The sequence below is a fragment of the Carcharhinus amblyrhynchos genome, chromosome 25 (genome assembly GCF_965287045.1).
Source record: "Carcharhinus amblyrhynchos chromosome 25, sCarAmb.v2.hapA, whole genome shotgun sequence".
NCBI lineage: Eukaryota > Metazoa > Chordata > Chondrichthyes > Carcharhiniformes > Carcharhinidae > Carcharhinus > Carcharhinus amblyrhynchos.
Window position 1 is genome coordinate 43757774 of NC_137348.1, and position 14496 is coordinate 43772269.

The window sequence follows — 14496 nt, forward strand, 5'->3', positions numbered from 1 at the left end:
GGAGGAAACCAGAGTACCCGGAGGAAACCCATGCAGGCACGAGGAGAATGTGCAAACTGCACACAGACAGTGACCCGAGCTGGGAAGCGAACCCAGGACCCTGGAGCTGTGAAGCAGCAGTGTTTACCATGTGTTACCGTGCCGCCCTGTGAGACAGTTCCAGAATGTGGGAGGAATGTATGAGAGAGTGTCCCAGTGTGTGGGAGGACAATGCGTGAGTCCGTGTCCCAGTGTGTGGGAGGACAGTGTGTGACCCAGTGTCCCAATGTGTGGGAGAACAGTGTGTGAGACAGTGTCCCAGTGTGCGGGAGGACAGTGTGTGAGCCCGTGTCCCAGTATGTTGGAGGACAGTGCGTGAGACAGTGTCCCAGTGTGTGGGAGGACAGTGTGTGAGACAGTGTCCCAGTGTGTGGGAGGACAGTGTGTGAGACAGTGTCCCAGTATGTGGGAGGACAGTGTGTGAGACAGTGTCCCAGTGTGCGGGAGGACAGTGTGTGAGTCAGTGTCCCAGTGTGCGGGAGGACAGTGTGTGAGCCCGTGTCCCAGTGCGTGGGAGGACAGTGTGTGAGACAGTGTCCCAGTGTGTGGGAGGACAGTGTGTGAGACAGTGTCCCAGTGTGTGGGAGGACAGTGTGTGAGACCCTGTCCCAGTATGTGGGAGGACAGTGTGTGAGACAGTGTCCCAGTGTGCGGGAGGACAGTGTGTGAGTCAGTGTCCCAGTGTGCGGGAGGACAGTGTGTGAGCCCGTGTCCCAGTGCGTGGGAGGACAGTGTGTGAGACAGTGTCCCAGTGTGTGGGAGGACAGTGTGTGAGACAGTGTCCCAGTGTGTGGGAGGACAGTGTGTGAGACAGTGTCCCAGTATGTGGGAGGACAGTGTGTGAGACAGTGTCCCAGTATGTGGGAGGACAGTGTGTGAGACAGTGTCCCAGTGTGCAGGAGGACAGTGTGTGAGTCAGTGTCCCAGTGTGCGGGAGGACAGTGTGTGAGCCCGTGTCCCAGTGCGTGGGAGGACAGTGTGTGAGACAGTGTCCCAGTGTGTGGGAGGACAGTGTGTGAGACAGTGTCCCAGTGTGTGGGAGGACAGTGTGTGAGACAGTGTCCCAGTATGTGGGAGGACAGTGTGTGAGACAGTGTCCCAGTGTGCGGGAGGACAGTGTGTGAGCCCGTGTCCCAGTGTGTGGGAGGACAGTGTGTGACCCAGTGTCCCAGTGTGTGGGAGGACAGTGTGTGACCCAGTGTGTGGGAGGACAGTGTGTGAGACAGTGTCCCAGTGTGCGAGAGGACAGTGTGTGAGACAGTGTCCCAGTATGTGGGAGGACAGTGTGTGAGCCCGTGTCCCAGTGCGTGGGAGGACAGTGTGTGAGACAGTGTCCCAGTGTGCGGGAGGACAGTGTGTGAGACAGTGTCCCAGTGTGTGGGAAGACAGTGTGTGAGTCAGTGTCCCAGTGTGCGGGAGGACAGTGTGTGAGCCCGTGTCCCAGTGAGTGGGAGGACAGTGTGTGAGACAGTGTCCCAGTGTGTGGGAGGATAGTGTGTGAGTCCGTGTCCCAGTGTGTGGGAAGACAGTGTGTGAGTCCGTGTCCCAGCGTGTGGGAGGACAGTGTGTGAGACAGTGTCCCCGTGTGTGGGAGGACAGTGTGTGAAACAGTGTCCCAGTCTGTGGGAGGATAGTGTGTGAGTCCGTGTCCCAGTGTGTGGGAAGACAGTGTGTGAGTCCGTGTCCCAGTGTGCGGGAGGACAGTGTGTGAAACAGTGTCCCAGTCTGTGGGAGGATAGTGTGTGAGTCCGTGTCCCAGTGTGTGGGAAGACAGTGTGTGAGTCCGTGTCCCAGTGTGCGGGAGGACAGTGTGTGAGACAGTGTCCCAGTATGTGGGAGGACAGTGTGTGAGTCCGTGTCCCAGTGTGCAGGAGGACAGTGTCCCACTGTGTGGGAAGACAGTGTGTGAGTCCGTGTCCCAGTGTGCGGGAGGACAGTGTGTGAGACAGTGTCCCAGTATGTGGGAGGACAGTGTGTGAGTCCCTGTCCCAGTGTGCGGGAGGACAGTGTGTGAGACAGTGTCCCAGTGTGCGGGAGGACAGTGTGTGAGACAGTGTCCCAGCGTGTGAGAGGACAGTGTGTGAGTCCGTGTCCCAGTATGTGGGAGGACAGTGTGTGACCCAGCGTCCCAGTGTGTGGGAGGACAGTGTGTGAGACAGTGTCCCAGTGTGCGGGAGGACAGTGTGTGAGACAGTGTCCCAGTGTGCGGGAGGACAGTGTGTGAGACAGTGTCCCAGTGTGCGGAAGGACAGTGTGTGAGACAGTGTCCCATGTGCGGGAGGACAGTGTGTGAGACAGTGTCCCAGTGTGCTGGAGGACAGTGTGTGAGACAGTGTCCCAATGTGTGGGAGGACAGTGTGTGAGACCGTGTCCCAGTGTGTGGGAGGACAGTGTGTGAGCCCGTGTCCCAGTGTGTGAGAGGACAGTGTGTGACCCAGTGTCCCAGCGTGCTGGAGGACAGTGTGTGAGACAGTGTCCCAGTGTGTGGGAGGACAGTGTGTGAGACAGTGTCCCAGTGTGCGGGAGGACAGTGTGTGACCCAGTGTCCCAGTGTGTGGGAGGACAGTGTGTGACCCAGTGTCCCAGTGTGCGGGAGGACAGTGTGTGAGACAGTGTCCCAGTGTGCGGGAGGACAGTGTGTGAGACAGTGTCCCAGTGTGCGGGAGGACAGTGTGTGAGACAGTGTCCCAGTGTGCGGGAGGACAGTGTGTGAGACAGTGTCCCAGTGTGCGGGAGGACAGTGTGTGAGACAGTGTCCCATGTGCGGGAGGACAGTGTGTGTGGGAGGACAGTGTGTGAGACAGTGTCCCAGTATGTGGGAGGACAGTGTGTGAGCCCGTGTCCCAGTGTGCGGGAGGACAGTGTGTGAGCCCGTGTCCCAGTGTGTGGGAGGACAGTGTGTGAGACAGTGTCCCAAGTGTGTGGGAGGACAGTGTGTGAGCCCGTGTCCCAGTGTGTGGGAGGACAGTGTGTGAGACAGTGTCCCAGTGTGTGGGAGGACAGTGTGTGCGGGAGGACAGTGTGTGAGACAGTGTCCCAGTGTGCGGGAGGACAGTGTGTGCGGGAGGACAGTGTGTGAGCCCGTGTCCCAGTGTGTGGGAGGACAGTCTGTGAGACAGTGTCCCAGACCAAGTCTCGCCATGCATTCGTGTTCAATCCTGTCTTCTACCAAATTGCAAACAAAGCTGTACTTTACCAGCCATACTGACAAATGTTTGTGTCAGAGAATCTTGGCTGAATTTCCCTGTCCTAATCTGCAAGGTTGAAGTTAATCCTAATGGTTCAAATCTTAGGCTTAGTCAGGTGAACAGGGCTACATTTAAAACCCGTGCCTTTCATGCCATTGAACTCAGGGGTCATGAAGACTACAACCCCTCACTCGGGTAGATCAACTCTCCCACTCAGGCCCTCGGTTTCTTGACTCTCCCTGAATGCTGAGTGGTTTGTTCTCTGACTGGCTGTTTCTGTTGTTGCTCTGTCAGTCTTAGGGTCGCTCTTCCTGCTGCTCTCTGTACTGACTCCTTCCAATATTTCATATTTTCACTGAGGCAGGGACAACTGCAGGAAGAATCAAAGTCCACAGAATTGTTATGGTGCAGGAGACTGTCATTTTGCCATTGTATCTGAACTGGCATCAGGCAACCTTTGATCTTATGGCCCAATAGGGACTCCAATCTCAATCCCATCATTGCCCTCACCATGGCTCCAAGGTCACACGTTTGTTACAGAGGAACAGGATGAGGCCATTTAGCCCCTAGATGCAATCACAGCAAGTCTATATCGCAATGTCTTTACCCAGCTTATTGTCCATATCATTTAGTTTTCTTACCCAATAAAACAATCGACCAATCTTAGTTCAAAACTTCCTATTTACCCTGAGCCTCAGAAGCCAATTTTCTAACACAAGCAAACCTCCATCTGGCTTGAATTTAACTAAACCTTTGCCTGTCCCGTCCCATTCCTCAGAAACAAAAAACCATTCAAAATCAGAATAAAACACAGTGTCCGCTCCCCTATAAAGTCTGTTTGGGTGGCCCTCTGAACTCACACTTACCTAACAACTATTTTAAAGCTTTTCCACCTAAATTATAATTTTGAATTACTTCTAAAGAATTCTGTATTGTAAAAATATTGGTGATTTCCCTATGCTCCTTCTGCTATCCCTGTTGCTATGGTAGCAGTGCAGGCTTCCTGCCAACCCTCCAATAGCTAGGCCCATTTGGGGTTGTGGGGGAGGTCAATGTGTAAAACTGCTCCTCCATTTCAAATAATACCCACCTGGCAATGGACTTCAATAGATTCCGCATATCCTTATATAAAATACATTATCTACAAATATATTAAATAAGCTTTAAAACATTCAGTTGCAAGAACAAAAACAAGGCGCGTGTGATCACATCATGTCCTCCAGTAGGTTGGGTTTGCGAACCCACTCGAGTGTCAATGGCTCAGAGGCAGCCATTATCATACACATGAACTGCTTTCCCGTTCTCTTATCAATGGGGTAAATGGTAGTTGGGGTAAATCTCTTATTGCTCTCTACAAACTCGCAGAGATCTTGGTAAATTTTGGGATACTCGTGGCGCAGGAAGACTCCTCGTATGCGAAGCTCTCGCTGTACATTGATGAAGCACACCTCGCGGGCTTTCCGTCCAGACTCATCCTCTTTAGCGATGTCAGTTGTCCCCGGAGGTGGGGTCAATATCAAGGTTTCCATCTCTTCGTCACCCTTAAAGATCTTTTTCTCAGGGCTAGTCGAAGCCAGGGCAATCTTTGCAAACCTTCGAACTGTTGGTGTCTGGAGGCGGGGTGAAGGGTTCTCGGGCACTTTCTGCCCCAAAGCTATCGACACGTTCAAGAGGAAACATTCCTCGGGGTCATACTGCCTGCCAGCCTCTCGGATCTCCTTCAGGTACTCCCCCAGATGATCAGCATAGCCTTCTAGCTCTCTGACTGACAGGTAGGTGGGAGTGAGGAGCAGACTCTCCAAACCATACTGGAGGAAATTCTCAGCAGATCCGGGATTGGGAAAACCCTGGAACAGAACCCCCTTCCCCCTCGATAAGTAGCCCATCCTGGCAATGCGGGAGAAGGCCTTATGTGCAGCCTGGTTTTCCCGGCAGCTCCTCAGCACACGCTTACAGGTGCTGCTGACCCGGCCATAGACACAGGCCTCTTTGTGCATCTCCCAGTCATCTTTCCTGCAGTTCCTGGAGCAGTAATAAGTGTAGCAGCTGTGACAGGATTTGAAGTAAAGCCGGGCATTGAAAAGTGTCTCCGTGAGGCCACATTTTAGGTTTGAACACATCATGGTATCCACATCATCCGAACTGCGCTCTTGAGGAGGCCCATCGCAAGGACTCGGGTAGCTGGGACTTCTTGACATGCCCAAGGTGTGAGGGTCAGAGCCTGGGCCAGCGGACATAGGGTGCATCTTTATCTTCTGTGGTTCTGTGGTATGTACTAGCACTGTCCTCACACCATGTTCTCCAGAAAGGTCCTCCCCAGCAATGAGCTTTCTCAGCTGGTCCACTAGAGTTTCTGAGTCACTGGGTTTCTGAGTGGCTGGTGTTTTACACGTGTCGATGACCAGGTCAGCCAGGGCATCGTCCAGCTGCTGCTTACCAGGCCGGTGCAGAGAGCCACCACTAAGGGAGCTGACACCTGTCTCCTTGGCGTTGTCCAAATTGCAGGACAGCAAATCATTGAAGGAGGCACTGAGGCCATTGCCCCCATCGAGAGCCTGCCTACTCCGAGATCTCCTGCCAGTTCTGCCAGGCCCATTGGCCCTGAGGTCATTGTCGGTGATGGTGATTTCAGGTGTGATATACCATGATCTTCCCTGGGTGCCTCTTCCTCCATCCCCCTGCAACTTGTCAGTGATGGAGCTCTCAGAGAGGGAAAGAGCAGCATAACGTTGGGGAGAGCGTGATAGGTTGACCACAGTGGGCTGGCGCCTCCCCTCTGTGGCGTGGCCATGTCTCTCCTGCAGGGGAAGGGTCTCATAGCTGCGGCAGTTTGAGGAGGGGAAGTCTCTGCGCCCACTAGGGGACAAGATATTGTCCCAGGACTTGGAGTAGTGCCGTGAGTCTGAGCCCAGCCTCTGCTGGTCAATACCGTAATAGGAGCCATGAGGTGAGAGGGTTCCGAATCTGCCGTCCCAGTAAGATGGGCATTGAGATATGTAACCCTGGTGACCATGGGCAGCTCGGTAGGTTCCCCACCAGTCATGGTAATGCATTGGCGAAGAGTATCGGTGTGGAGAAGGTCTTGCCCGATCCTCTGTGTAGTAGATATTAGACTGGGCAGCTTGGCGCGCGAGTCTTCTGACTTCGGGGTAAGATTGTTCACTGAAGGGTGGTGTTGTCTGGATGAGCTGAGGAAGGCCCCTCCTGCTCTCATCCCTGTAGTATTGATGGGGCGAGCAGTTGTTGTGAGCTGAAAGTGTCCAGTAATCACCGCTGTATGATTCACTGGGAGAATGGCTCCTCACCACTCGCCGGTTGGCAGGCACTGTTAAACTGCGTCCTGGTTGTGACTGCCAGTTTGCCACACTGCTCTGCTTCTGTGGTGTCTTCCAGTTGCGAGAGGAAGGCTTCAGTGCTGGATCCTCGGGCTTCATATCCACTCGGTATCGCACGTGTGCTCCTGGGCCAGGCTTGACACCTTGGCACTCATCATAGCTTTCGTAGCTATCGCTGACAAACAGAGGTGAGTACAGACTGGCATCGCCCCGCTGTGGTTGCAGTTTGATGGGATGCACCTCGTTCATCCTAGTCCTCACTGCGTGAGATGTGTCCCTCCTGGGCGAAGCCTCCGTCCGCTTGTGAGAGTCCCGCTGCGTACGTAAGGCTTCACGACCCCTACGGGACAGCTCAGGCGAGCTAACCTCCACAGGGACGGGGCGGTAGGTGGTCTTCACCCTGGGGGCACTCTTAGATCTTCCTTTCTTCTTTGTCTCTGGTCTGGAGGCCTCTCTGGGTTCCCCGGTATGAGCACACAATCGGCTGGCGACGAGTTCAGGGGCTGATGATCGGAGGTAGACTTGCCTCCCCAGAGAATCCCAGGCAAGCTCGGGGCTGGTGGGCCTTCGGTCAGCCCGATGGAGTGAGTACTCTTCCATCAGGGCTCCGGAGTCTGCCTGGCTGTCTAGTGACTGCAGGTAGTCGAAGCTTCTGCACTGTCGTTTGTTGATGTATTGCTGGGTGTCCTGCTCAGTGCTGGACCTGGAGGCATCACACTGGTGCTGGGTTTGATAAACTTTGGGCTCGCCTGGCATTGGGCTGACTTTAATCTCTCGATACACGGTTGATACCAGTATGTCCGGTGGGTCTGTCCGTGTCATCTTAAAGGAACTGTAATCTTTGCTGAATTCTCTCAGACCCTTTCACAATGAATCGATCCTGCAACAACAGAAACACAATTACCCTTTCAATAGCAAATTGCTGCTTCTTGTTTAATTTACTAGCTATTAGCATACCCTCTCTCAGTGAACTGCTCTCTAGGACTTCATCAGGAATGATGCTGTTCAGAGACCTGTTGGGGGGGGGGGGGGGGGGGGGTGTGTGTGTGTGTGTGTGTGTGTGTGTGTGTGTGTGTGTGTGTGTGTGTGTGTGTGTGTGTGTGTGTGTGTGTGTGTGTGTGTGTGTGTGTGTGTGTGTGTGAGATACCGGCTGATACCGGAGTTGAGGGGGTTGAGCTATGAGGAGAGGCTGAATAAACTGGGCTTGTACTCATTAGAGTTTAGAAGAATGAGGGGAGATCTCATTGAGACGTATAAGATGATGAATGGGATAGATAGGATAGAGGTGGAGAGACTCTTCCCACTCAGAAAAGACAGTAGGACTAGGGGGCACAGCCTCAAGATAAAAGGGGGGCGGTTTAGAACGGAGTTGAGGAGGAACTTCTTCACTCAAAGGGTGGTGAATCTCTGGAATTCTCTGCCCGTTGAAGTGGTGGAGGCTGCCTCGCTAAATATTTTTAAGAAGCGGGTTGATGGGTTTTTGATGAGAGAGGGGATGAAGGGTTATGGGGAGAGGGCGGGAAAGTGGAACTGAGCCACGACAGATCAGCCATGATCTTATTGAATGGCGGGGCAGGCTCGAAGGGCTAGATGGCCTACTCCTGCTCCTATTTCTTATGTTCTTGTGTGTGTGTGCGCGCGCACGCGCGCGCACTTGGAGAGGGTCTGTTGGCAGTGTGTGCATCTGTGCATGCGGAGGGTCTGGTAGCAGTGTGTGTGCATGCACACATGGAAGGCCTGTTGGCAGTGCATACATAAAAGGCTTGTTGGCAGTGTGTATGTGCGGAGGATCTGTTGCCAGTGTGTGTGGGTGCAGAAGGCTTTTTTGGCAGTGTGTACGTGTGCAGAGGACCTGTTGGCAGTGCATATGCGTGTGCATAGAGGGTCTGTTGGCAGCGTGTGTGTGTGTATATGTGTATGTGTGCAGAGGGCCTGTTGGCAATGCGCTCTTGTGTACACGCAGAGGGCTTATTGGCAGAGTGTGCGTGTGTGCATGAGGAGGGGATGGTGAGTCCAGTTGGCAGTGTGCACGTGCAGCTGGGTGTGGGGGGGGTATGTGTTGGCAGTGTGTACATTCGTAGCTTTGGCATTAGCAAAGGTTAAAATCTGAGATTAAACCCATTTTCAATCTGGTGATGCACTGAAATCATCAGAAATGGGAAATTAATCTTCAGCAATGGGTCTGGAAGAAAGATCCAAGTGATATTAAACTATTGTAAGATTTATTATTTTCATTGAATGCTTTTGTTTGTTAGTTATAGGAACAATTGAGGTGTGCTGGGTGGTTTGCCTAGGCTGACATTGTGATTCAGTGTCAGTGTAAACCATCAGCAGAATTTAATCAGAGTTGGTGACGCTTAAACCCATTTATCACCTTCAATCAGTGGATGAGACAGACCAGACAGAACTCTCGACTGATTTATTTACAGGTTTAGTTGCTGCCAGTATTTGGGCGAGGGTAGTGGGAGCTGACGTAGGGGACGGGGGCCTGGGGGCCTCAGGACCCAGATTTAGCCTAAAGATCCTGCGATCATAGAGTTCCTAAAGTACAGGTGGCATTCGGCCCATCGAGCCTGCCCTGACAGCAATCCCACCCTGTCCCTAATTCCAATAAAGAGCAGAGAGTCCCTGGGATTGCAGAATACATGGTGAATTTGGATTTTTGGTGAGATATGCAGAACCTTTCTTGTTCCAGTCCCACCCCCATTTCCAGTACAACAATGGTGCTGTGTCCTGTTCTCACCCGGAACGAGGACATTTCATCAACTTTGCTTCCAATTTTCACCTTTCACCTTCACAGGGTCCATCTCTGACTTTCCCCTTCGCCTTCTCTGTCTCATTTCTGAGGGTACGAGATTGACTAACATTCACTCTAAGGCTACTGCTTCCCACTTTGACTACAGCTCCTCACACTGTTTCCTGTAAGATTCTACTCCATTCTCTCTGTGCACATTTTCTAATGATGCTGCTGGGCATACCAGCATTTCAGATATATCCCCATCCCCCCAAGGTTGACAAAGCCTTTACTGAATTCATCCCATTTCCCAAATTCTTGCTTTCACTTTTTCTCCTCCCTTTCCTGAAGCATTTTAGGATTCCCTTTGTTCTCATCTTTCATCCCACAAGCCTCCGGATCCATTTCTGCCATTCCCGATGCCTCCAGTTTGATTCCACCACCAAACACATCGTTCCCTTCCCTCTCCTTTCAGAACTTCAAAGAGACCATTCCTTCAGTGAGATCCTCAGTCACCCCCAGCACCCCCTCCCTGCCCTCTGGCATCTCCCCAGTGCACACACAGGAGTTCAACAGCCGCCCTTTGACCTGCACCCTCCTGATTGCTCAAGACCCCAAACACTCCCTGTGGGTGAAGCAGTGATTTATTCCTGTGTCTTTCAGTCTAATCTCGTGTATTTGCTGCTCACAATGTGGCTCTCTTCCACACCAGGAAGACTAAACACCGACGGGGTCACCTATTAAGTCAGTAAGTGTGACCCTCAGCTTCTGTCCCTTATTTGAATTCTCCAGGTTGCTCCCACTCTGAGCTCTCTGTCTAGGGCCTGTTCCAATCAAACTCAACACAAACCCGAGGAGCAGCACTTCATCTTTCAATTGGGCATTTCACTGCTTCTGAACTCAACATTGAGTTCAACGGTTCCACATCATAATCTCTGCTTCCACCTTGTGTTATTTTTATTTTGCTGCGTTTTTTCTTGTTTCTCTTTTAAATTCCTTTGCATTCTGATAACAGCTATCCTGCCATTCACACCTCCTCCAGACATTTCTTTTGTTTCTTTGCTTGTCCCAATGCCACTCCCTTTGGGTTTTTCACCATCATCTTTTATGTCATTTAACCTCTCCTGCTTTCCACAGACCATCCCTTTTGTATTACAAAGAGAGATATGTTGCTGAAGCTTTTCATCTTGCACTCATCAAGACAAAAATTCCCAATTTGAAACAATCACAATTTACAACAGGAGAAAAGGATGCTGACTGGTTGGAAAGTTGACTCTAATTGGTTGCAACATTGCCATGGAGGAAGCTATGTGGAACTGTAGGTTCCACAAGGTCACAGGATTTCACAGAAGGTGCAAGGTTTGAACGTATTCCTAATGATGCAGACAGAATTAATGTATGTCACTTTTAACAAGGTAAAAAGTCTGACAACACCAGGTTTTAGTCCAACCTATTTATTTGATAATATACTCACTAGCTTTCGGGGTTACCCCCTTCGTCAGGTGAATGGAGAGTTCTGGCCTCAGACAGAGCATATAAAGCACAGACAGTTTAGAGATTACTGATTAAAATGCGAATCCTTACACCTAACCTGCTGTTCAAGACCTGAAGTGGCTGATAATGTGAGTGGAAGGAGCACTGATCACAGTTTAAAGAGATGTGTATTGTCTCCAGACAGTACAGTAAGTGAGGTTTTGCAAACCCAGGCAAGTCATGGGGGTTACAGATAGTGCGACATGAACCCAAGATCCCTGTTGAGCCACACAACCTCAAACAGACCATTGTTCGCAGCAAACTACCCAGCCTTCAGGAGAACAGTGACCACAATACCACACAACCCTGTCACAGCAACCTCTGCAAGACATGCCGGATCATCGACATGGATACCATCATCACACGTGAGAATACCATCCACCAGGTACATGGTAAATACTCTTGCAACTCGGCCAACATTGTCTACCTGATACGTTGCAAGAAAGGATGTCCCGAAGCATGGTACATTGGGGAGACCATGCAGACGCTACGACAACGGATGAATGAACATCGCTCGACAATCACCAGGCAAGACTGTTCCCTTCCTGTTGGCGAACACTTCAGTGGTCACGGGCATTCAGCCTCTGACCTTCGGGTAAGCATTCTCCAAGGCGGCCTTCACGACACACGACAGCGCAGAGTCGCTGAGCAGAGACTGATAGCCAAGTTCCGCACACATGAGGACGGTCTCAACAGGGATCTTGGGTTCATGTCGCACTATCTGTAACCCCCATGACTTGCCTGGGTTTGCAAAACCTCACTTACTGTACTGTCTGGAGACAATACACATCTCTTTAAACTGTGATCAGTGCTCCTTCCACTCACATTATCAGCCACTTCAGGTCTTGAACAGCAGGTTAGGTGTAAGGATTCGCATTTTAATCAGTAATCTCTAAACTGTCTGTGCTTTATATGCTCTGTCTGAGGCCAGAACTCTCCATTCACCTGACGAAGGGGGTAACCCCGAAAGCTAGTGAGTATATTATCAAATAAATAGGTTGGACTAAAACCTGGTGTTGTCAGACTTTTTACTGTGTTTACGCCAGTCCAACGCCGGCATACCCACATCATGACTTTTAACAAGCTCAGCTGATTATGTGAAACTGGATAATAAGATCATAAGACATAGGAGCACAAGTAGACTCTTTGAGTCTGATCTGCAGTGCAATGAGATCAAGACTTATCCAACGTGATAACAATAGGAGCACAAGTAGGCCATTCAGCCCATCGAGTCTGATCTGCAGTATGATGAGATCATGACTGGTCTGATACGAAAATAGTGTAATTATCAGTGCACCCAGGATTGTTCAGCAAGTGCTGCCCAATTACAGAATTACATCTAACAGAAGAGATTTTGTTTTGGGTTTTGTAAGTACAGGCTGGTTATGTGCGGTCTGTACTCTGCCTGTTATGAACACCTGCATGTACATGCTGCTAACAGGCGGTTATTGGAATGTATGGTTTGCTGGAAGCGATGTACATTCGTAGACAGGAATTTTGCAAACAAGAAGAATATGTTCAAATTTCAACAACTTGTTTCTCTTTTCATCAATACCCCTCCCTTTTGTCCCTCCCCCCCCTCCATCCTCTGCCTGGCTCATCTCAAACTTTTCACAGCTCTGGTGTAAGGTCACAAACCTGACAGGCTAATTCTGTTTCTCGACACTAACAGACCCACTGAATATTTCTAGCATTTTCTTTTCTTTCAAATTTCGGCATCTGCAATATTTTACTTCTGTGAATCAGAATATTCACCAGGAGAGGGAGACAGAGAAAAGTGCTGGATAGACCGGTTATTCCAATTGACAGAGAGCGAGCTAATTCAACAAATATGCCCATCAACAACTTACCCACAATTACAGCAAACAGTGACAGATATCGTTAGCAACAAGACCAACTAATATCACCAGACAATAGGTTTAAGATTAAGAATCTCAGACCCCATCCCCATTATACCATTGGTAGTCTTACTGCTGCATTAAATGATCACTATGTGGAGATGCTGGTGTTGGACTGGGGTAAACACAGTAACAAGTCTCACAACACCAGGTTAAAGTCCAACAGGTTTACTTGATAGTAAACGCCACAAGCTTTCTGAATGCTGTTCCTTCGTCAGGTGAGTGCAGAGTTCTGATCAGAAACAGGGCATTTAAAGGCACACACAGTTTACAGAATACTGTAAACGTTCTCCAAGGCGGCCTTCGTGACACACGATAGTGCAGAGTCGCTGAGCGGAGACTAATAGCCAAGTTCCGCACACATGAGGACATCCTCAACCGGGATCTTGGGTTCATGTCACACTATCTGTAATCCCCACGACTTGCCTGGGCTTGTAAAATCTCACTAACTGTCCTGTCTGGAGACAATACACATCTCTTTAACCTGTGCTTAACCCTCTCTCCATTCACATTGTCTGCACCTTTAAGACTTGATTAGCTGTAAAGACTCACATTCTAATCAGTATTCTGTAAACTGTGTGTGCCTTTATATGCCCTGTTTGTGATCAAAACTCTGCACTCACCTGACGAAGGAACAGCATTCAGAAAGCTTGTGGCGTTTACTATCAAATAAACCTGTTGGACTTTAACCTGGTGTTGTGAGACTTCTTACTCAAATGATCACTGTCAGAGCAAACCAATCCAGCCTGAGGAAAGGCAAAGAGGTAGATCAAAAACACCCAAAACCCAAACTAAATCCACTGCCCTGCTCTCCCCCCATAGCCCTGTATCAATCCCCAAACTAAATCCACTGCCCTGCTCTCCCCCCATAGCCCTGTATCAATCCCCAAACTAATCCCACTGCCCCGCTCTCTCCCCATAGCCCTATATCAATCCCCAAACTAATCCCACTGCCCTGCTCTCTCCCCATTGCCCTGTATCAATCCCCAAACTAATCCCACTGCCCTGCTCTCTCCCCATTGCCCTGTATCAATCCCCAAACTAATCCCACTGCCCCGCTCTCTCCCCATAGCCCTATATCAATCCCCAAACTAATCCCACTGCCCTGCTCTCTCCCCATTGCCCTATATCAATCCCCAAACTAATCCCACTGCCCCGCTCTCCCACCATAGCCCTATATCAATCCCCAAACTAATCCCACTGCCCCACTCTCTCCCCATAGCCCTGTATCAATCCCCAAACTAATCCCACTGCCCCGCTCTCTCCCCATAGCCCTGTATCAATCCCCAAACTAATCCCACTGCCCCACTCTCTTCCCATAGCCCTGTATCAATCCCAAACTAATCCCACTGCCCCGCTCTCCCCCCATAGCCCTGTATCAATCCCCAAACTAATCCCACTGCCCTGCTCTCTCCCCATTGCCCTATATCAATCCCCAAACTAATCCCACTGCCCCGCTCTCCCACCATAGCCCTATATCAATCCCCAAACTAATCCCACTGCCCCACTCTCTCCCCATAGCCCTGTATCAATCCCCAAACTAATCCCACTGCCCCGCTCTCTCCCCATAGCCCTGTATCAATCCCCAAACTAATCCCACTGCCCCGCTCTCTCCCCATAGCCCTGTATCAATCCTAGACTAACTCCATTACATATGAGGCTAGGTGGAGATCGGGCAGGGTTGGTGAGCAGAGGTTGGGGTTAATGGGGGGTGCGAATGAGAATGGTTCTGGGTGAGAGTAAATTAGAAATGAGGGTGGGATTGGCTC

General features: G+C 50.6%; 1 protein-coding gene across 1 annotated transcript in view; it reads right to left on the reverse strand.

The window, feature by feature from the left end:
* Window positions 1–4432: 4432 nt before the first annotated feature.
* ajm1 (apical junction component 1 homolog) overlaps window positions 4433–14496 on the reverse strand; it is a 39673-nt gene continuing 29609 nt past the window's right edge. Inside the window, exon 2 of the mRNA XM_080212154.1 lies at window positions 4433–7442. Coding sequence (XP_080068280.1) covers window positions 4433–7384 — 2952 coding nt within the window. The 5' untranslated portion in view covers window positions 7385–7442. The remainder of the gene's footprint in view (window positions 7443–14496) is intronic.